Here is a 23255-nt window from a genome sequence, read left to right on the forward strand (position 1 = left end):
CCTGACAGGCCACAGTCCATGGGGTCGCAGAGTCAGACACAACTGAGCAGTTTGTAACTTAAATGACAGAAGTCAGACACAAAAGGGCACATACGAAATGATACCAATGAAATGTCCAGAATAAACACATCTATAGACAGCTGGGTCTGCTGGGACTGTCAGGAGAGTGAGAAGTGACTGCTAATAGGCAGTGTCTTTTTAGGGTAATGAAAACGTTCCAGAATAGTGGTGACGGTTGCATAACCTTGTGAATATACTAAGTACCACTGAACTGCACACTTTAAAATGGTGAATTTTATTTAAAGAAAAAATTACATTGTAAAGAGATGATTAAAATCCCTTTCAGACAGCCAAACTAAAACTCGTCATAGTTAACAGAATGACCACATATTATGTTACCTAAGAAAATGGGGACCTCGCTTTGTACTATCGTTACTTTATATGTATTAACTAACACATTAAACTCTTTAAAAACGGAGGTTGTTCCATTATTTGACTCAGATCCAAGAAAGGGAAGCACTTAGATGTTAAGTAACTTTAACCAAGGTCACACAGTGGAAAGCTATGGCAGAAACTTTGGCCTGCCAGACTTATGTTCTTGCCCACTCCAGATTGTATGTTTTTATCCCCAGGAGGCAAATCCTAGATAGCTGGCAGGAGTCACCATGTCTTCGCGTTCCTCACCTCGAGCCCCAGCAATGTCCGGCAAATGACAGTCAATTAAACTTCTTTCCCATCTGTTCATCCAGTATTTGTGCCTCTACAGCCTACTAGGCACTGGGGACAGTCACAAGCAAGACCAAGTCCCTAGGGACCAAAAATACGTCATTTCAGGTCGTAATCATCGCTATAAATGAAAAAAGAGAAGTCAGGAAAGCCTGTCTGAAAAAAACTTAGTAAAGAAACAGGTTAGATCGGGCAGTGAAAACAAAGGCTTTTGGAGAGAACAACTTTGATCAAAGCAAGAGCAAGGACGTAGATATGGCTTGAACAGACTGAGGGGAGGAGATGAGGATGCCCAAGCAGGTGCTACTGGGTCTTGCAGGCCAGAGTAAGAAATTTGGATTTTACTGAGGCAGGAAAGAAGAGTCTCTTGAGGGTTTTGAGCAGTACTATGATCTGACAAGACTCCCTGGTAGCCCAGTTGGTAAAGAATCCACCTGCCAATGCAGGAGACCTGGGTTGGATCCCTGGTTGGGAAGATCCCCTGCAGAAGGGAATGGCAACCCACTTCAAGTTCTTGCCTGAAAAAATCCCATAGACAGAGCAGCTGGGCAGGCTACAGTCCACAGGGTTGCAGAGAGTCAGACACGACTTAGCAACTAAACTGCCACCATGATCTGACAGGCTACTGGGAACAGAACGGCCTGTGTGCATGAGTACTGGAGGGTGGACGCCGCCACTGACGCTATCGACTCAATTCTGAGTGAATGTAACAGCTACCAAATGAGACTGAGACAAGATCGGAGGACACGTTCAATTTGGTATGCCTTTCAGACACCCAAATGAACTTATCAACCAGGTAGCTGGACAGGGGTCTAGGTCAAGGGGAAGTTTAACTGGAAAACGTGACACATCAACAAAAAGACATTTAAAATCAAAGGACCTAGGGATTCTTTTGTGTTCGGCAGCTTTCTCTCCAGACTCCCATCACATCACATTTCAAAGCATCCACGAGAGAGCAAAGAGCTAGTGAGGTAGAGGAAACCTGGTGTTCCCTCTAGAAGGTAAGGGTTTCAGTAAAGGAGCGAGTAAGTCCAAGCCTGCCAGCAGGGCTAGCGAAGGAGGGAAACTGCTCGCTCACTTTGGCAAAATGAAGGCTGCTGCTTACCTTAACAAGAAGTTCAGTCAAGTGGAGGAAGGAAAGCCTGCTGAATAAATGAGACAAGTGAACAAATGCATTGGATGAGTGAATGGCTAGACACAAGTACCCCCAAATAATGTTCATGGGTTTGTTCATATTGGAAGGGGTAAGTCAGGAGCAACCACCTTAGATACGGGATATTCTGTGCATTTCCAACATTACCGAATTGTAAAATCAAAAGGAAGTCACATGGAAGATCCTTGAACGCTCTCTTAAGTTGCCCCTACACAGAGATGTGAATGCTACTGTTCTACCTTACACAGTGTTATCAGCTTCCAAGTTCTCTCAAATTATATTACTCTCCTCAATCTTAAAATTAAAAATGGCCAGTAGGGAGCCAAACACCATACCCACTGACACCAGACACCACCCATACCAACCACCCTCGCCCCACCCCCCACACAGGTGCACGAACGCACCTCTGATAGAGGGAGGCTGCTCCAGTCATTTGTTAACCTTCATTCACTTCCTGGAATGTGCCACACTCCTTCTGCCTTGGGGTATACATACTGTGTGCTCTGCCTGAAATTCTTCTCTTCCCCTATGCCTGGCTGACCTGCCCATTATATATGTTCCAATCTCACTGTGTACTTCCCTCTCATGGCACTTATCATATTACTAAATAAAGATGCCAGGACAATTTTATCACCTTGTATTTCCCTTGCCCAATCCTTCCTCTGCCAAAGCTGCCAAGGGGGTAAAAATATAGGCACTGTAAGATTTCTAAGGTGGGTCTCCTGCAGTATTCAGATGGGTAATAAAAGTGAGTGGCCAACATTTTTAAATTTAGAAATTTATTCTGTTTAATCCACAAGCTTTATATAGCTTTAGTTAAAAAAAAAAAAAAAAACAGAAACAAAAACAAAACAATAACAGTGAAAACAAGACACTATTTCAAAGTCTGGGCCCTTCCAGCTTTCCAAATACAAGAGCTCTGAAAGTTGTATATACTGACTGGAACAAGACAAAATTATGAATGGAGCCATGACATTTCATAAAACAAAATTTTACGTACTGAAGGATCCTTCCTGGGGCTAATTAATTGCCTTTACAAAAAAAGAGAAAAGAATGAAATTCCAGTGTTCCAAATCAACTTGTTACACATCTATATAAACCCACAGTGTCCTGGCAAACAACATGCTTTCATTTTCTGTCTCATCTTAGAGTTCGAATCCTGATTCATTTCAGCAGAGACTCCACAGGCAACAGGAAAGATTGTGGCATTAAAATATTCATTTATACTTTTGTGGTAGTTCAACAGTGGTCTTATTTCTGGGCAAGCTTGCAAACCATCAAGGTTGAAAGCATCATAACTTAAATGGGTGCTAAGACTCAAATGAGAAAAAGGAAAGAAAAAGAAAGAAAAACCTCTGGGAATAGCCAGGGGTATTTAAAGGAACCATAAGAATGCCAACAATATTTAAACCCCCTTTTTTAAAAAGGGGATTTTTCTTTTTTGGCTTAAAATACTTCACTCTAAACGAAGTTATGTCAGCTGTCAATGAAAGAATGTCACTAACACACTGGGGACACCTTTGCAATGTAAATCCATGCCCTTGTTTACATGGTGAACTTCAACCTAGCAATTATTACAACAAATGTTATAGTCTAAAGCTCAAACACATTTTAGCAATTTTGAAATTGAATTGCGTACAAACCAAATAAAATTTACATCATAACAAACATTTCCACCTAGGACTGTGGGGACACTTGAGCCTTCCGCATTGATCTCAGGGCCTTTTCACGCAGGTGCTTTTCTAAGTCATCAAGGTTATCTTCAGCCTCACTTTCAGTCTCCTGAAAACAAACAAACCAGAAAGGTCGTATTGTTAAATCTTGAGACAACGGTTGCCAATGTTGAGTCTTATCTGTGGTGATGGCAGCACGACTGTGTGAATATACTAAACCATAAAATCACTCCACTTTAAATGGGTGAATTACATGTTTAATCACGTCAAAGTGCTCTTTAAAATATACATTAAGCCTTTTGAACGTTATTCATATTCTTATTTAGCTTTAGCAAATTCCTGCTCTTGGTGGGTGGTCCTAGAGAAACCAATCAGAACAGAGTTAACACTGGGCATCTAATTATTAGAAGAAAATTACAAGCTACTTCTGCACACCAAATAATTTAGCTCTTTGTACAAACTTCAAGACAGGGCCCATAAATACCTTCTTAGGCTCTGGCTCTGCCTCCGGTTCTTCCTGTGCTGATGTGGTTGTGGGAGCAGCTACAGCTGCAGGGGTCACAGCGGCTGCAGCAGCGGCAGCTACAGCCTTCTCCTTCTTGTGTTTTTTGTGCTTCTTGTGCTTCTTATCCTTTTTGTGTTTCTTGTCCTTCTTTTTCTTCTTTTTCTTTCCACCTCCTTCTGGGTCTGAATTCTAGCAATCCAGAAAAACAAAAGCAATAAAGTCAACCTGTCCAATGAAAAATTTTATTTCAAGGGAATAACCAGCTGAATTAATCTCAGGATTTCATAGGGCTTCAGGGGGAAGAAGGTCCAAGACCAGTCACCACCAAGAAAAGTACTCCTAAAGATGGGAGTAAAGACTTCCAAGAGCTGAAATAGATCCTGAAGGTAAATGATTTAAATTTCCCCAACTAACTTTGGGCTTTTCCGGTGGCTTAGCAGTGAAGAATCTGCCTGCAATGCAGGAGACGTGGGTTTGATACCTGGGTCAGGAAGATCCCCTGGAGGAGGGTATGGCAACTCACTCCAGTATTCTTGCCTGGGAAATCGCATGGACAGAGGAGCCTGGTGGGCTACAGTCCACAGGGTCGCAAAGTGTCAGACACGACGGAAACAACTGAGCATGTGCGCCAGGTCTCCCAGTCACAAACCATGAACCAGGTCTCCAAGACTGGCCTGAGGCTGGGTCTACTTCCAGATGCAAGGAAAAGCTCCATGATGAATACGAAGAAAAGTCTCTGAACTCACCCAAACTGAATTCTGGTTCCTGAACCTACTGGTCAACCTCACACAAGTTGTCTGACTTGTTCTGAGGCCTTTTTATCAACCCCAATTGAGTATTACAATCCCTAATAAAGCTGTTTACGATAATTAAAAATGGGAATATCTGTAAATCACCCATCATACCAGCCTAAGTAATAAAAAACTATTACCCTAATTATAAGTGTGTGTGATTGCCACATCTCTAGTCACTGATCTCTAGAATGCAGGGTTATTTATTCTCCACTGCATATATTCCAAATTTAAGCCAAGAGTAGTTTCTGCTATAAATGCATCTAGTCTGTAATGTAATTTTTAATTTCATATTTCCAAGCAATTACTTAAAATTCCTCATCATTCAACTAGTCTGCACAATAACACAACCCAATTAAGATGGACAACTAACTACTGATGTTTTTTATACAATATAAGAATCTGCCACGATTAATGAATCACAAAGGAAAACAGTTTAAGCTCTGATATTTTACTATCCCGATGATATGTAAGCTTGATGATGTAAAAACAAGAATGTTACTCTTATTTACGTAGCCTGCCAAAGATAAGACTGCTGCTGCCGCTGCTAAGTCGCTTCAGTCGTGTCCGACTCTGTGTGACCCCATGGACTGCAGCCCACCAGGCTACCCCGTCCCTGGGATTCTCCAGGCAAGAACACTGGAGTGGGTTGCCATTTCCTTCTCCAATGCATGAAAGTGGACAGTGAAAGTGCAGTCGCGCAGTTGTGTCCGACTCTTAGCGACCCCATGGGCTGCAGCCTACCAGGCTCCTCCATCCATGGGATTTTCCAGGCAACAGTACTGGAATGGAGTGCCATTGCCTTCTCCAAGATAAGACTATCTGGGTCAATAACGTACTTTCTGTTTCATCTAATATTTCACATGTTCCAAGATTCATTTGTTATTACAGAAATAATGTATTTCCAAATTAAGAGCATTAAAATGTAAAGGAGAAAAATTAAAGATCACTAATTATTCTCCTCCAAAACCACTGGTGACATTTTGACATCTTGTGATACTTTTCTTAAAAAATAAAATGTAATCATACTAATAGACATGATGGTGACTGCAGCCATGAAATTAAAAGACGCTTACTCCTTGGAAGGAAAGTTATGACCAACCTAGATAGCATATTCAAAAGCAGAGACATTACTTTGCCGACAAAGGTCCGTCTAGTCAAGGCTATGGTTTTTCCAGTGGTCATGTATGGATGTGACAGTTGGACTGTGAAGAAAGCTGAATGGCAAAGAATTGATGCTTTTGAACTGTGGTGTTGGAGAAGACTCTTGAGAGTCCCTTGGACTGCAAGGAGATCCAACCAGTCCATTCTGAAGATCAGCCCTGGGATTTCTTTGGAAGGAATGATGCTAAAGCTGAAACTCCAGTACTTTGGCCACCTCATGTGAAGAGTTGACTCATTGGAAAAGACTCTGATGCTGGGAGGGATTGGGGGCAGGAGGAGAAGGGGACGACAGAGGATGAGATGGCTGGATAGCATCACTGACTCGATGCAAGTGAGACTGAGTGAACTCCGGGAGTTGGTAATGGACAGGGAGGCCTGGCGTGCTGCCATTCATGGGGTCGCAAAGAGTTGGACATGACTGAGCAACTGAACTGAACTGAAGATCAAAACTTTCATTGATTGTGTAATCGTAACTATTCCTAAACAATACTAGAGAGAACAGAAACACTAGTTTGCTCCTAGATAATATTAGAATCAAGGTGTTTTTTTTCCCCCATTTTTCTAAGTTATTTATATAGCTCAACCTTCACCACCAAGATTATAGAAATTAATACTATAAAAGACACTGGAAATTAGTGGATGTCTATAGAGTATTAAGCATGCACAGTGATGCAAACACCACCACTTATGCGCCTCCTTTTGAAGTCCATCTGAATCACAGAAAATTATGCTCCTCTGAACTACAAAAGACAAAAACCTCTCTCCTTCCAAGTAACCATTTACACTTATAAAGGATGTCCACAACAGGGCAGACATACCCTTGCCGGTGATGGGCTTGGTGTTGGGCTTTTAGCCTTTTTAACCGGTACCGCTGGTGACCAGTTGGTGGAGGGTGACTGAGACTGGACAGGTGACGGAGGTGCTGGGGGCTTTTTAGCTGCTGGCTCAGGAGATCCCGAGACAGATCGGGAAGATGAGACCCTCCTTACCGACTGAGGGCTTGGTGAGGCAGCTCTAGAAACAGAAGGAAAAAATAAAACATTCAGCATTCAAAACAGAGATCCTTCTTTAAGAGAAAACCACCAACTACCATTACACAACCAGATCACCAACTTTAATATTTTACAGCACTAGTTTGCTGGTTGATTGTATCGACACAATTTTTATCATTTAAGTCTCCTGGAGAGTAGTTTCAAGCCCCACTATCCTCTACCCATTCTATTAATGGTTCTTCTTGTAGGAAATTAGTAATGCCATATTTAACACTGCTTTTATCAGTCTTACAGACATGCAAGAAGCATCCTATGCATCGCTTCAGAGCTGGATTTGGAAGCACACTTCTCAATTAACCTGATATCCTTAAGAACCAATAAAATCCTCATTTAGCTCATACCACAAGGAACTATCCTGAAAACAGAAAAGGATATATGAATAGGACCGAGAATTTGCCTTAAAGTTTGTATTCACAGCTGTTCTTTCCTGTTCTAAATGTGTGTGTGTGTGTGTGTGTGTGTTGGGGGTTGGGGGGAGGGAGGAGCTTCCAAACATAAAGAGCTATGCAAGTTAAGTGTTCCTAACCAAAAAGGATAAAACGTTTTTACTTTTTTATCTTTTTGGGTTCCGGAGTCCTGGAGACTCTCCTAATGGGCCTAGAACTTGGAGATGGGGACTGCCTTCTTTGGGGTGACGATGATGCTCCTCTTCGAGCAGGTGGAGGACTTGAGGTCTGAGGAGCGCGAGGCCGTGGTGAGGGCGAATGCCGTTTGTTTGGCTGTGGTGACCGGGCCTCCCGGGCAGATCGGCTCGGGGAAGACCCTTTCCTATGCTTTGATGACAATGAAGGCGAACGTCTCTTGGTGACTGGGGAGCTTCTTTGTTTGGGAGGTGGTGAATGGGAGACCCGACGCTTTGGTGGTGGAGATGGTGATGCCCTTCGTTTAGGAGGGGGAGGGGGCGAAGCCGTTCTTCTCTTTGGAGGTGGAGAAGGAGAGTATCTCCTCTGTATCGGAGGAGAGTATCTTCTTGGGGAAGGTGAGCGACGACGTGGAGGAGGAGACGGAGTCCTAGGAAAAATACACCATGAAAGCTTAAAGGTCCAACAGGACTAGAAACAGAATGCAAAAAAAATTATGCACTTACAACACCAAAGAGAATATTTCTAAGGGGAAATGCCATGCCTTTAAGTTTAAAAAAAAAGAGAAATCACTTAGTAAATTACTGTGTATCCTAGATGATAACAAATAAGACATTCTGGGTAGTGGAGATTTAGGGTTCAGATTGAATTCAAATTTGTCAAGTCATTCAGCAAAACCCATGTAGAATCAATTTAATATTTCTTCAGAAAAGAATCTTGCATTGCTCTGAAGAAACTGAAAATCCATTACTACTATGTAGAAACTAGATAACTATATTCATAAGATTCTACTGACTATGCAACTTGAACTCAGAAGTCTGCTTTAAAGAGCTGTCCTGTGGGGAACACTCTCTACACTGGTGTTTGGACTCTGTATTAATAATTAGTGCTCACTTGCACAAGGTTTAAAAGACATCACCCTGCCCTCACTGAGAGACTTGCATTTTGGGAGTCAAAAGAACAGTATTCAATGGAAATCTACTGCTAGGGAGACTGCATTCCTGCTGAAGTCCCACTTGGCCTTCCTCTTAATGCTTAATCCCTATATAACCTTAACTTGCCTCTTAGAAACTAAACCTCAAAATAACATTCAGCTTCAACCACTTGATTTTCTCCTGAAACATTCAGACCTTGAGCTCCAAAGTTTTACTGTCTAAAAATCATCTTTGGGAAAGGCCATACATTGTGCAACATCATAGAATGCATTTCCATTTAACTCTTATTAGTAACTCTGGGCTTCTGCCTATGGGGTCACATAGAGTCGGACACGACTGAAACGGCTTAGCAGCAGCAGCAGCAATAACTCTGAACCCAGATTTCCTTACCTGGAAAATGGGAATACCACTATTAAGCAAGACCATCTTGCGGACTAAAGATAAACTACATAAAGCGTTTAATGGTTTAGGTGGCACATAAAAGGCATTCAGGGTGTAGTCACTATACCGTTTGATAATGTGTTTGAGCGATTCTCTTAAAAAAAATTTTCCTTTTACTTTGAAATCATTTTTTATTGACAGAAGAGCTGAACAATAGTAAAGATGTGCCACTTAACATCTCATATAACTGTAGAAAAACTGCCAAGACTAGAATGAACCTTAGTGCTAATTTGCTCTTAACTAAAAAATACTAATGCCACCTTAGTTTTCCCCAGTAATGTTCTTTTTCTGTTCCAGGTTCCAAAAATTAGGATCCTACACTGCATCTAACTGTCCCATGCCCTTAGTCTTTCTGCCAATTTATAACAGTTTCTCAGTCTCTCTCACAATCCATTTTTCTTTGAAGAGTACTAATCAGTTACTATGTAGAATAGCTTTCAATCTGGGTTTGTCTGAGATGGTCAGTGCTCTGTGTTCAAAGACCCAGTATCCAGAGATTTAACCAACCCATATTCAATGGGCTGAAAATATTTGAACATAAAAATGTTCCCCCTAAAATCACTAGAGTGATTCTATCTTTTAATTTACTTAACCTCTTTTAATGATATATGGTTTACAAATCATAAAATTCACCCAATTTCAATTGTTTTAGTATATAGGTGACTCATGAACACAGGTTTGAACTACATGGGTCCACTTATATGTGGATTTTAAAAAATACACACAGCAGTACTACACAACCTGCCGTTGGATGAATCCACAGATATGGAAGGCCCAACTGCAAAGTTAGAGTCAGATTATCAGCTACTCGTTGGTACCTTTGACCTCGCTGAAGGTCAACTGCATTCACAGTCTTCACCCATCATGACTCCCAGTTCCCATCCCACCCTGGCCACCATCACCAATCTACTTTCTCTCTCCCTCTACATTTGTGTGTCCTGGACTTGTCAGGTAAATGGAAATGTATAATATATGGTATTTTGTAAACAGCTGGACGAGGCCACTCGAATAAATGTTTCAATCACAGAAATCCAAAGTTGCTCCCACTAGCACACACGAGCCTATTTCATAAATACCTTCGTCGTGGTGGTGGTGTGGGAGACCTGCGTCGACGAGGTGGAGGAGCAGGAGAAGGAGAACGTCGCCTTCTGGCGGGAGGTGGGGAGGGACTTCTCCTCCGTCTACCACTAAACCAAAGAAGAATTATAGTTGATTCAGAGTCAGTAACATCTGTAACTAAGTGATCGAGATGATTTAGTTTCAGTCACTGTCAACCCAAAGGGCAGGAGCCATCACTCCATCCCTAGAGCAGTGTTTTTCAAACTACACTGCAGTCAGTCAAAACTCCGTCAGAACAGATTTAAATTAAAAAAAGAAAGAAAAGAGAAAATCTAAGTGTTTTAACTATGGTAAATTTTCTTGTGTGAAACTTTTGTTGCAGTATATAAATATGCAGTCTGGGTCACATAAAACATTCTTAACATGACACAAGGTGAAAAAACTTTGATAACACTACCTCAGGGAGTTGCTTTTTAACTGGACTGTACATTGGAAACAGCTGGGAAACTTATCTGAACTTTATGTTCACCAGGTCTTGGCTGTGGTCCAGCTGATATAGGTTATTAATAAAAAGGTTCTTCAAGTAACTTTTGATTCCTTGTTAGGAAGAACTGCTGTAAAGCCTAGAAAAATACAATGTTCTAATATAGATATTTAAAATTAAAGGCCCAAAATCTGGGTGTCAGTGCTCCAAGTTCTTGATAAAAAAAAAAAAACAAAAACGTTCCTGTGGTTGAATATGAGTTGCAAACAATTAATTAAAAACACTACTCCAAAGACAAAGAAAGAAAGCTGCCTGAGCACTTAAGCCACCATGAGGAGCACTGTGGTTAAAATATAGATAAGAATCATAGACCTTTATTCTGAGCTCTGTTGCACAACCACAAAAGGCACACTTTCTCAAGTTAACTTGTCTTGATTCCCAATAAAACTAAGGAGAGTTCATTAACAGAACAATGAAAATTCTAACATTCATTAACAAACTTGATTTTTAACTTAAACTTGCTTATGCTTTGTGAAGACTAAGATTTCACTTTAAACAGATTTAAGACATAAACTACAAGCGCCCAATAGGTCAAGACAGATCAGCTTCAGATGACATGCAGACACCAAAATTTTAATTACAAGAAAGACAGTAAAGGAGAAGTCAGTTCATTAGCAGGGTTAATACAGGTAATGAAGATTTCAAATGGGTAAAGACATCTGGGTTTTGACTCAAAGAGAAAAAGGTTTACACTCACAAACCTGAGTGATGAGATGATACAAAGCAGAACTCCTAGTGTGTTATCAGTAGATATAATAGCACAAGAGGCTATTACTGTTGATTATATGGCTCCTCTTTTAAAATATTCTCATTAAAAAAAAAAAGACAAACCTGAACTCAGATTAGAATCTATGATATACTAATGACCTGAGATATTCACCCTGTGCCTCAGTTTCAGTTGTAAAATGAAAGGCTTGGCATAACTAAAAGGTCTCTTTCCCTATGTTTCCATGTGAGAAAATTGAAAAGAGAATAAAACCATAACCTGTTAAAAATAAAATAACTAGCATACTTAAGGAACTACAAGAAAAACTTGATAATCACTTATAACTGGAATCTTGACACTGAATAGATCTACAGCTTCTTTAAGCTGATATGACACACATTTCAGGGATTTAAAAGAGAAAAAGGTAAATATCTTCTAGTTACTCTGAACACTTAATGCCAACCCAAGCCTTCAACTGTGTGTAGACACTGTTGAGTATAGAAGTCCCCCACCACCCCACATTATGTAAGAACCAGTTTCATTAAGCCTTGAAACACAAAGCAGCCCTCAGGAATTAGGAATAGACAAGTCTCAGAATGAAGACAGCTTATTATCTATGCAGTGGCCTCTTCAGAACCACATCATTTCCTTAGTCACATGGTAATGAGGACAAGTTATACATGCAACAACTACTGTTTTACACTAAGTATGATTAATATTTGGGCTTCCCAGGTGACACAGTGGCGAAGAATCTGCCTGCCAATGCAGAAGATGCAAGAGACATGGGTTTGATCCGTGGGTTGGGCAGAGTCCCTGCAGAAGGAAATGGCAATCCACTCCAGTATTCTTGCCTGGAGAATTCCACGGACAGAGAACGGGCTACAGTCCATGGGGTCCCAAAGAGTCGGACACGACTGAGCACATGATTAATATATCTTTAACTATTAAGGAAGGAATATTCAACAGCCAAAGACAAAAGTTTAGAAGCATGAAAAATATTGCTTTAAGCCTTAGTCATTTTTTAACCTTTTAAATGTCTCTCCTAAGTTTCTCTTGCCTTCCCTATCATCATCACAAAGTCCCCCCCACCCCTGCCCAAATCTAAAGAGCTATTACTACTGTCCTACCTCATTAATTTGATGTGTAAGAAAATATAATTAAATCGAACCAAAACAACTGAGGAACTTCTCCACCATCATAACCTGTAAACCTGAGAACAGGATGTTACCTAAACAGTAAATTAAGTCACTAGAACTTTGACATGTAATCCTAATTTACAAAATAGCATCTAACCAACCTTTTAGTCATTGGCGATTGCCATCGCTTTCCCATCTGCATCCTGAGAGCAGTGGAAAAAAACAAGTGTCAAGAATTCCATTCACCAAATTAATAGAGATATATATATATATATATTTTAGATGTTCAAAGATAGTCAGGAAGTAAATGCCATGATTTAACTGGTCTATTCAGGTCATGCACATGCATGACATGCTGGTACAAACTTACTAAATTCTCATTAAACAGTAATAATCACTGAACAAAACAAAATGCAAATACCCCCAAATCTGACCATTTCCTGCTATAAGCGCTAATGAAATGGAGTTAACCAAATTCTAAACAAGCCCACAGCCCATCCCTTAAGTTATGAAGCTTTATCACAACTACAGATCAAGAGTGAAAACATTACCGAGGGGAAGCCTCTTTCTGGCGCTTTCGAGGTGATGGAGAGGCACTCCGGGAAGGGGAATGTCTCCGTCGCCTGCCTACCTCACCATTCTTCACATGGGACCTTTTGGGTCGTTCATCTTCTGAGGAAGAGGAGGAGCCAGAATCTAAAATTACACAATAAAGAAAAATTTACATCAGATGTATGCTTAACAGCCTGTACCCGTTTTTGGAAGCTAAGCAAAGGGAGTATCCAAATTAGCAAATCAAGTTCACTAATGTAAGTGAGCACACATACAAGCCATGAGTTCTGAAAAAAAAAAGACAATTACCAATATGGGCTCAATGACTTCAAAGTCAAGCATACATAAATATATATTATTATATAATTATTTCATACAAATCATTTCCATAGCACAAGCCAAGAAAACAGCACTCCTTAAGAATCTAGTGATTTTCCAAAAAGCTCAGTCAAACTTTGCTCAAACTCGAGCAATTACTTAATTCTAGTTACTCTAAGCACTTTTAAGGCTACTGAAAGCCTGACTGGGGTTTGAATAATTTACTTCATATCCCTATTATTATCAAACAAAATATATCTGCCATTTCCTATAAACATCAAAAAAATATCCAAAACATAAATGCATTTTCAAACATTTCCATAATTAACTATATCTTAAAGGAGCTGCAAAAGCTATATAGCTTTAACTGACTTAATGTCATTGTGGAATGCTCTGGTTTCCATTTTATAAATGAAAAGGAAAGGCAGTGTCTAGACTCCATCACAAATACCAACTGAGTTAATAAAACCAATATATCTGACTTTAAAATCAGATTTCTGTGTATGTACATTTTAATTCAGAAATTTCATTTTATAGATACACTCATATAAACACATACACAGGAAAAAAACTAGAAATAACCTAACTGTCCAAACAGGCAAGTGGCTCCATAATATATTATCAATATTTTAAAAATGTTGCAGCCAGTAAATAAATGAGGTAGATCCTTAAGAACTAACAGGGGAAGATGTCTAGATATATAGTAAGTTAAAAAGGCAAGCAATATAAGCTACAGTTTGAGCCTGTTAGGTGTTTTTGGTTTGTTTTTAAACTACAGATACTTAATACATGCACAGAAAATTTCTAAATAAAACCTTTGGGGAGTAAGACTGAGGGTTGAGGAAAGAAACATACTTTTCCAATTTTTATTCCTGTTTTAAATTTTGTACTCTGAAGATCTATTACTTTTACAGCAATCTAGAAGAAAATTAAGTTTTTAAGGAAATACTTAATACCAAAGCTCCAAAACTAACAATCCCTCGTATTTCTATGAAGGCACAAAAATATTTCTCCTAAATACACTCACTACACTTATGGATATTTTTATCTTAAATATTTTTATTAGGATATGCAGAGAGAAAAAGCATGTAGTCAGTGTCCATACCAGATGAAGACTGCTGGTTCTGTCGTCTATACTGGCGTCTCTGCTGCACAGAATCTGCTGCAGCCATTTTGCCACCTTTATCTTCTTCTGAAAGAAGGACGCATTTAGAAAGTGCTTCTTTAGTTATGCATACAGAAAATATACATATTTGAGTTGGGAAATGTTCTCCTAAACTTCTACCTGTGATAGCTGGGTCAAGCACTATCTACTCTTTTTTTTCCCCCCAAATAAAGGAGGAGCTTAAAATGTCAATTTAAATGCTAATTTAGATTATCTTCACCAAATATAATGAAAAAATAAACTTATCCAGGCATTTGTGACAGTTCAGGCTGTGTGCCAAGCACTTATAAACATTATTTCAGTTAACCACCAAAGACTAAAGGATGGTACTATTATGCATTTCAGAGATGGAGGGGAGGGGAGAAGAGGCTCAGATAAATTAAGTAATTAAAGCAAAACGTAGTGGAACTAGGGATTCAAACAGGCCAGTCTGACTTTCAAGTCCTAGCTCTTAATCATTAAGCCATAAACTATAATTAATCTTTAACCAGAATCAAATTCAGCTTAAAAAACAAAACAAACACAAAACACGTACCCGATTCAGACAACTCTACTTTCCGAGGCTTCGGTGCTGGTGAAGGGGATTCTCTTTTCTCAGTACCTTTATGTTTTGTCACTAAAAACAAGCGGGGAGGGGAAAAAAAAGCCCCACTTACATACATTAAAAAAACGAAACAAAAGGCTACACATCTTAATGATACAAAAAAAGTGTGACTTTCTCATAAATAATTTACTGACAATTAAAAAGTTCTTTTAAAGATCCTGTTGTCATTACCTGAAGCAAAAGAAGTAATTCATAAATATTTGGTGAAAAGCCTCAGAAAGTTCTACAATGACTTTAAAACTTTCACCCAAGAGAAACAGTTCAGAGAATAGCATTTCAGTTCAGTTCAGTATGCAGAAGGAAATGGCAACCCACTCCGGTATTCTTGCCTGGAGAATCCCAGGGAGGAGGAGCCTGGTGGGCTACAGTCCATGGGGTCGCAAAGAGTTGGACACAACTGAGCGACTTCACTTCACTTCAGTTTGGTAAACCTCTATGTGCTACCTTAAGCACACACTCTTGACCATGTAAGCACTTTTAAGCACTACTACAGGTTGGTCCAGAAAAGTAATAAAGATGATAAACAATTAATACATAAGATCTGATGAAACTTTCACAGAGAAAAACATTTGATCTGGAAATCTGAGGAACAAATTGGTCATCTAAGAGATGAAAAAAACTTTAAAAAAAGTTGGTCTTCCCTGGTGGCTCAGTGATAAGGAATCTGCCTGCCAATGCAGGAGACACGAGTTCAATCCCTGGTCTGGAAAGATCCCACATGCCACGGAGCAACTAAGCCCGTGCACCACAACTACTGAGCCCTCACACCTCAGGGTCTGAAGCCCACACGCCCTAGAGCCCAGTGCTCAGCTACATGAGAAGCCACTGCAACGTGAAACCCGTGCACAACTAGAGCACAGCCCCAGCGTGCCACAACTAGAGCAAAAGCCCAAGAAGCAATGAAGACCCAGCACAGCCAATATATAAAATCATACATATATATATATGTAGACTTTCACCATGGTAAAAATACTAAACACTAAGACTAAAGGTTTCTTTCTAAAGCTTAATTTAAAAAAGTAACCTCAACCAAAGTCACCCAAATAATTCAAGTGAACTAGGATCTGAATCCAAGACACTATTTCTATGGCATAGGCATAAGCTTTAATTTCTAACAATTACTATTTCTGTTTATACTATCCATCCCATTGCTTCAACTAAAATCAAATGTTTATACATAATCATTAATCTTACCTAAGATTAACCTGAAATATCAGAGAACAGTCCTCTAAGAACTAAACCTGAAGACAATATGATCCCCTCAGGATCCTCACATTTGTTTTTGTTTCACTGAAGCAATTAACATGGAATGTTTAACCTAACATTTATATAATTTTGTTTAACAGACATTCATATTCAAATTTCTCTAAAGATTTAAGAGGCAGTAACGTCAATCTAATCATCTTTGCTGAGGCAATCCAATCAAAGAATTTAACTATACTTTTTATTAATTCTACCTAATAATAAGCCTTTTGGACAAATCACTGGAATGGCTAATGAATCCAGTGATTAGATAATCCAGTGACTATTTAATTAGTGATCAGTATCAAGACTGCACTTAACAAGTATTAGCCTCCAATTAAAATAAATAAATTTATATTAAAACATGCATTTTAACAAATTCAAAGGCACAAATAGAAAGGCCTTTAAAATTTTAAACGTGCAAAGCTCTTTTCTGGATAGGTCCCTCTTCATTTTTAAGTGTCAGTGAATCTTCAACTCTTAAAATGATATTTTAGGGGATCTAGTTTATAAACCTGCATATCAAAGTACCACTTTAGAGAACTGGGTTCTGAAATGTGTACTTGGACGCCAAAATGCATTTTTCTCTAAGAAACATCAAAAATGTGGTTATGTTTGCTATATATTTGGCAAATAAATGCCTGTTTAGTAAATAATGCAATTGAGCTATAACATTATATTTTTCCCCTACAGAAGCTTGTTTTTGGAGTTTTATCCTGATTTAATCTCTACAATGGGTTGGCTAAAATAGTCTTGAGTCATTATTGATATAATCAGTGCTAAACATACTCCCTACTCTGGCTTAATAAGACTAACTGAATCATAGCATTATTAATACTGTTTCATCAGTGCTTGCTTGTCTAGGTAAGATTTTTCAACAGTTCATTTTTATCTTAAAAAAAAAAAAAAAAGCTTATTTTTATGTTGATGTTGTTTCGTTTTTAGTGTTCAAGGGGGAAAATCATTCTAGCATGAAGTTTGAAATCTCCAAAGTCACCGAAAAATCAGTATTTTAAATTTATTTCAGTAGTCCTATTAATCATTAATCTTGCAGACTTGCTTGAAAGATCAATCTGGTAAAGATAAGCTACTCTGTGACCAGAATTATTAGTAAAAGAATCATTAAGTATTTACAGAGCATAATTTATATTGCTGCACTGATCTCAACTTAAAATTATCATCACCACTATAGGTACAGATCCTCTGGAAACATATTTCATTAAATATTTCACTGACTTCAAAGCACTGTTTTATGTACTAAGATAATGCCAATTTACCTATGACATGCCATTGATTACAAAATGCTTCCTTTCAGATGAGAATGTGTATTATATTCCAAATAGTTTACCTTTAATTCTCCAAAAGTTTTCCTTCTTTCCTCCCACTCCATCCACCCACTATTAACAGTAGAACCTTAAGGCCGTGATTGATAACTACCACATGAAATACAAAAGTAAAATATATCACTTTTCAATGGTATCACTACTCTTATTAGCAGTGGAGACAAGAAAGGAACTTCTGAAATCACACTACCAGGTACAGAAGCTGAAAAACTTGATCCTGCCTTCCATCTCTCTCCCCTAACAATCAAAACAGGCATTTGGGGTTAGGAAAGCTGGGAGACATTTTTCAACTGAGAACCCAAATTCTAGTTCTGGCTGGTTGACCCTGACCAAATCACTTAACCTGAGAACCTGTTTCCTGATGACAATCTCTGAAGTCTTTCCTAGCTCTGAAATTTCATCACAAAGGGTTGGGATCTCTTTACTATAAAAAGCTATTTATCTCCAAGTAGTTAGAACCAGTATTCAGCTTCAGTGGACAAAAGGCAGCTCTCACTACACTGCCCACAGTCTGCTTCTTTGGTTGGGTTTTGCCTGGACATGGAAGACCTGTCCCATCAGCTCCAGGAATATAACTGGTCCCTTGTCTTCCACCTTCACTTCCCTTCACTGTGACTTGTTTTCAAAAAGCAGCAGTCCACTCTTTCTGACAACATATCAAAACAAGAGGTGGTACCTGTGCAGACCCTAAGAAAGGTAACAATGCTTAATCAACTTATTTAATAAGGATTCAGTCCTTCCGCTCAGGTACTTTAATTACCCTTTGGTGATGTAAATAGAAAAATCATAATCTGATATATGTCTGCAAGGTAACAGGTACCTTCATAACACATTTTTTTTTTTTTAACTAGACAACTTTATAGCTCCAGAGAAAGGAAAGAAGTATTCAGAAGTGCAAAAACTTCACCAGAAAAGAAAAATAGGTCAGGGCAATAGGCATCAGTGACTGGGAACTCTTCAACAGAAAGTAATATGGGACATGATTATTATGAAAGTAAGTTATCCTAAGACACCCATACTTAAAGGTATCTCTGTTTTTATTCAGCTGTCAGTCTGATGAGTCAATGCAACAAAAATGACTGCATAATATTCATGTTATCAGCACATTAACCTGTTGAAGTTCAGAAATAATCTAATCACTCTTTACATATTACCAGCATCTGACAGTACCCTCACCCCTCACTCTGACAGCATGTCTACACTTCACACTAACAGACTTCAAAAAAGCAGAACGTCTTTCTAGAAATCACCATATTGCAGAGTTATGGGGCCAGGGGGTGATGGAGGGGTGGACACAAACGAAGCAGCAGGGTGCTGATTAGAAATGCTGCTCTCGTCAACCTCAAAAAAACGCAACAGTCAATATTTTGCCTGCGATATCCCCTTTTTTTTCATTTATAACCTGAAAACTTAAATGTGATCAGAGCAATCCCAATATATATTAATCTACAGATTGCTCCTTAAAACCCAGTTACTGGAACAGTTCTTTTATGATCTCACCCTTCCCCCTCTACTCACCTATCAGGTTGTTTATTATTCCAGCCCTAAGTACCAGAGGCTCAACTCAAATGGATACCATAGTTTTTCTCCACTGTGTATTTAACACTTAAGAAACAAACGCCAGCAGACCACAACCTTCACTCAAGACTAACATAGCATTCTACTTGCCTGGCAGGATCACAGATCATAAGTGCCTCAGAAATCAATCTGCAGAATAAAGCAAGGACGACACTCAGAAGAACCTTGCCTAGAGCCTAAATTAAAAAAAACCAACCAGCTTTTAGGAGGACACCATGTTCCTCCCTAGAGAGTACAATATGCCACAGAAAGAATTAAAACAGAATATTAAGTCCTCCAGTAAGATATCAAACAAAATATCTGCAGGGTATAAAAAAAAGTTAACTGGTCTCATAGTAATAAAACGATCCCTTTACCATGACAACACAAACTTCTGGTAAGTTACCCCAACTCTAACAGCCCACGGCTGGTAATAGTACATTTTTCCACCTACTCAACGCCAGAGGGCAATGCTAAAAACAAAACCATTTTACACGTAAACTCCATTTCAGCAAACCCCCAGGAGCTTAAAGCAGGAAAAAAAAGGTGAGAGTCTAAGCAAATTTACAAAAAGCACGACACAAATACTACCCAGCTATCTCATACTCTGAAAGGAGCAGGGACAACATGAAGAAGAACATACTGTTTTTATGTGATTTTTACCTTTACCTGAAGTTCTCCCTGGAGAGACAGAAACACGACTTTTCCTTGTACGGTTTGACTGCTGGGGTGTTGGGGAATGACGAGTTTTTGGCGGCGGAGTAGCTGGAGGTGATGGCCTATGCCTTCGCCTCGGAGGACTTGCTGAAGGAGATAACCTACGAGTTTTTCGAGGAGGGCTGGATGTCCTCTTCGGAGGCTTCTTTGGCGGTGACCGGGAACGAGATGAAGATGATGATGAACTACTCCCAGACAAGGATGCCGATGAACGCCTTCTTCTGTGGAACAAAGTACTCATGTTCATTAACTGCATGTTTAGAGAGAATGACCTTACAGGTATGTATATGTACAGTTTACACAAAAATACAGCTATTTTTATCCAACTTTTGAGTTTATGTAGCTAAGCACATAAATGAGTTTGCTTTTTTAAAAAAGTGTGAAACAAAACCAAAACCCAGGATAGGAAACAGCTAGCTCTGAGACTAACTAAATAACTTATTCTGATAAATGCTTCTGTTTGAGAGTTGTCTTTCCCATAGTTATAAAATGTCAAGTGCTATACAACTAACCGGTCTCTTCTCGCCTTAGGAATAATGAGTGCTTTGGAGTCTGCATACAAAATTGGGGTGGCAAAGTATTTTTTCATTTAATAACACAATGTCAAGCAACCTTTTATGTTGCATTAAAAAAAAGCACAATATTAGGAATTCATTTAGCTACATAAACTTAGAAGCAGGGGACTCTCGAATTCTGCGGCAAAATCTGTGGTAAGTTCTGTTGCAATTATGTGTACCTGCAGAATTCACCTTTGGCGGAAGAATTCCTGAGAACCTGAAAAAAAGAAACCCTACCTTAAGTGTGAGACAAAAACTGGCTGAAAGGGAATCTTACACAATCTGCAAATTATCTTGACTGCTAAATGGCTTAGTAAGCAATTAAAACACACTGTTTGCAAAACTCCAGTATGAGAAGTAGCTGTTTCCACTAACCTTATACTACAAAGCACCAGCATTACTTTTCTCCTAAGGAGGAACAATAAATTTTAGAAAAGTGGGATGCCTAAAATTGACCATTTACATCTTTAGTCTCCTCACTAGTAACATCAATTCCATAATTTCTATTAGTACTTATAAAAAATGGTCCAAAATATCTGGACAACTCCTCCCTGGAAAAAAATACTGTCTTTTTTGTTTGTTTCTGTCTTATTTTGGCCACATTGCAAGGGTTGTGGAATCTCAGTTCCTCAATCAGAGATTGAATCCGGGCCACATTAGTTAAAGTGCCTAATCCTAACCACTAGACCACCAGAGAACTCCTCCAAAATATCTTCTTTAAAAATATGGGATTCTGGAAAACTTCAGACTGCAGAAACAAAACAAAATTACAGAGCTTATTATCTCCAAGTTGATTTGGTTCCTTGAAAAAACTTCAGAGACTCAAAACACAAAACATTCTGTCCTAAATATAATCTGAAGCACAATAACCAGTTCCTTCTAAAAACAGGTGAAATGCATCGTCAAGAAGGCACAAAACTCTGCTACCAGTACACTACACCTCTACTCAAGGCAGGTGTGGCAATAATCTTTTTGTTCAAAGTATTTGATCCTAACATTTTACCTTATGCTAATTTAAAAATTAAGAACCCCAGTATTGACAAAGTGACTTTTATGCCAAGTCTCTTCAAAAACAGGACCAAACTGCCATTAATGGTTATTATCTATGCAATGAGGCTGTAATTTTCAAATCATTTCATTTCTACTTGAACTGTTTATTGTTAAGTACTCTTATTTCTTTAATATGGAAGAAACATTATGTATAATGGATTATTTTAACACTCCAGCATTTTTGCCTGGGAAATCCCATGGTGGGCTACCATCTACTGGGTTGCGAGAGTTGGACACGACTTAGTGACTGAACAGTAACAAAAGCTGTTTATCGACTCTATAGTCATCTATATTCAGAAGCTAGTGGTAATCAAAAGCCAAAAGGAGAAGGTGGACAATTCCCTTACTTGGTTTAAGATTTCCTGGTAGGGTCCAAAAGGGTAAAGATGAACACAAATACCCAAAAAGATGGTGAATGTCTTGTTTTTTTAATCTTCTAACACTGGATTAAGTGTTACCACTCAAAAATAACAGCATTACACCTCAAATGAGGTATCCCTTCATGAGACATTACCTATTATTGCTCATGAGTTCTTTTTTTTTCTTTCCTGAAGGAACACTAACTCAAAGATTAGCCTGGAACAGACAAAATGCACTTCTGTACACCTGACAGCTCCACATTTAGAAAAGCCACCCCCCCAAACCCCCAAACCCTCACCGTCTCACTGGAGATCTACTCCTCCTGTGCCTTGGTGGAGGAGGCATTCGTCTCGGCGGGGTTCTTCTTCGAGGAGATGGCCGTCTTCTTGGGCTTGGCCGCCTTCTAGGTGAGTATGATCTGCCACAACAGAATTAGAATCTGAATAAACCATACGCAAGGAATGAATTCCTTAGCATAGTTTTCTCAACAGCTACATTTAAAAAATGGATTTCAAGGGACACAATTTCTTATTTGTGTGGAGATTTTTAATAGAATGTAGAGAGTGTTCTCAAATTATCTCTGGAAATCCAAAACATAAACCTGTGCTAAATTAAATTTTCTACTGCTTTGAAATAATTTACCTAACTCTACCTAGGAGAACACATAAAAAGCCAACATCTATTCAGATCTTAAAGGCACTACTCACCTTGATCGAGATCTATGGCGCCTTCTTGGTCTAGTATGAGAAGGAGAGCGAGAACGTGTCCTGGATCTTGACTTGGAACGTGACCGAGATCTTGGTCGGGTCTTTTCCTTTTCCTTTTTGGAGTTTTTCTCTGGAGAAGGTTCTTTAGGCTCTAGTACTGGTTCAGTCTTGGGAACTTTCAGGATGTCACTGTGGGGTGGGGGTGGGAGGTTGAAAAAAAGCTTATTTTGTGCCTTTTCTACTCAGACTCCTAAGTCTTAATACAATGATATGAAAAAGTTATTTCTCTCTTTAAAAAGTTTTCAAAATCTATGAAGACATCTAGAAAGATGTATATACATCACTGAAATCCAGTGAACAACTAACAATTTTAATCACATGTATTTTTTAAGAGTGCAAAGGTGTCCATGATACGGGGGATGGGGGAGCAAGCTACAGTATATACAATATCTGAAACAGCACCACCAGCAGGTAGCAGGGGTCACCTCTGGGTCATCTTACTTATACTCTACTATAAAGTTTTAATTTCTTTTCAACAATCTAACTTTACATTTTAAAAACCTGTAAGGAAAAGAAGTTTACATTTCTAACTCACAAGTATATTTATTGTCACTTAA

At 38.9% G+C, this 23255-nt stretch overlaps 1 protein-coding gene across 11 annotated transcripts in view; it reads right to left on the reverse strand.

Moving 5' to 3' along the window:
• Positions 1-272: 272 nt before the first annotated feature.
• SRRM1 (serine and arginine repetitive matrix 1) overlaps positions 273-23255 on the reverse strand; it is a 31771-nt gene continuing 8788 nt past the window's right edge. For 3 of the 11 annotated variants that reach the window (XM_061393105.1, XM_061393113.1, XM_061393114.1), the window contains 12 exons: positions 22639-22827; positions 22230-22349; positions 19911-20185; positions 15037-15117; positions 14442-14528; positions 13018-13162; positions 12628-12669; positions 10098-10208; positions 7614-8075; positions 6831-7026; positions 4037-4246; positions 273-3661 (listed from right to left, as the gene is read on the reverse strand). In XM_061393105.1, the coding sequence (XP_061249089.1) occupies positions 3557-3661; positions 4037-4246; positions 6831-7026; positions 7614-8075; positions 10098-10208; positions 12628-12669; positions 13018-13162; positions 14442-14528; positions 15037-15117; positions 19911-20185; positions 22230-22349; positions 22639-22827 (2023 nt within the window). In that variant the 3' untranslated portion in view covers positions 273-3556. The remainder of the gene's footprint in view (positions 3662-4036; positions 4247-6830; positions 7027-7613; positions 8076-10097; positions 10209-12627; positions 12670-13017; positions 13163-14441; positions 14529-15036; positions 15118-19910; positions 20186-22229; positions 22350-22638; positions 22828-23255) is intronic. The other 8 variants (XR_009731646.1, XM_061393108.1, XM_061393107.1 and 5 more) reach the window with 8 other exon arrangements.

The sequence above is a fragment of the Bos javanicus genome, chromosome 2 (genome assembly GCF_032452875.1).
Source record: "Bos javanicus breed banteng chromosome 2, ARS-OSU_banteng_1.0, whole genome shotgun sequence".
NCBI lineage: Eukaryota > Metazoa > Chordata > Mammalia > Artiodactyla > Bovidae > Bos > Bos javanicus.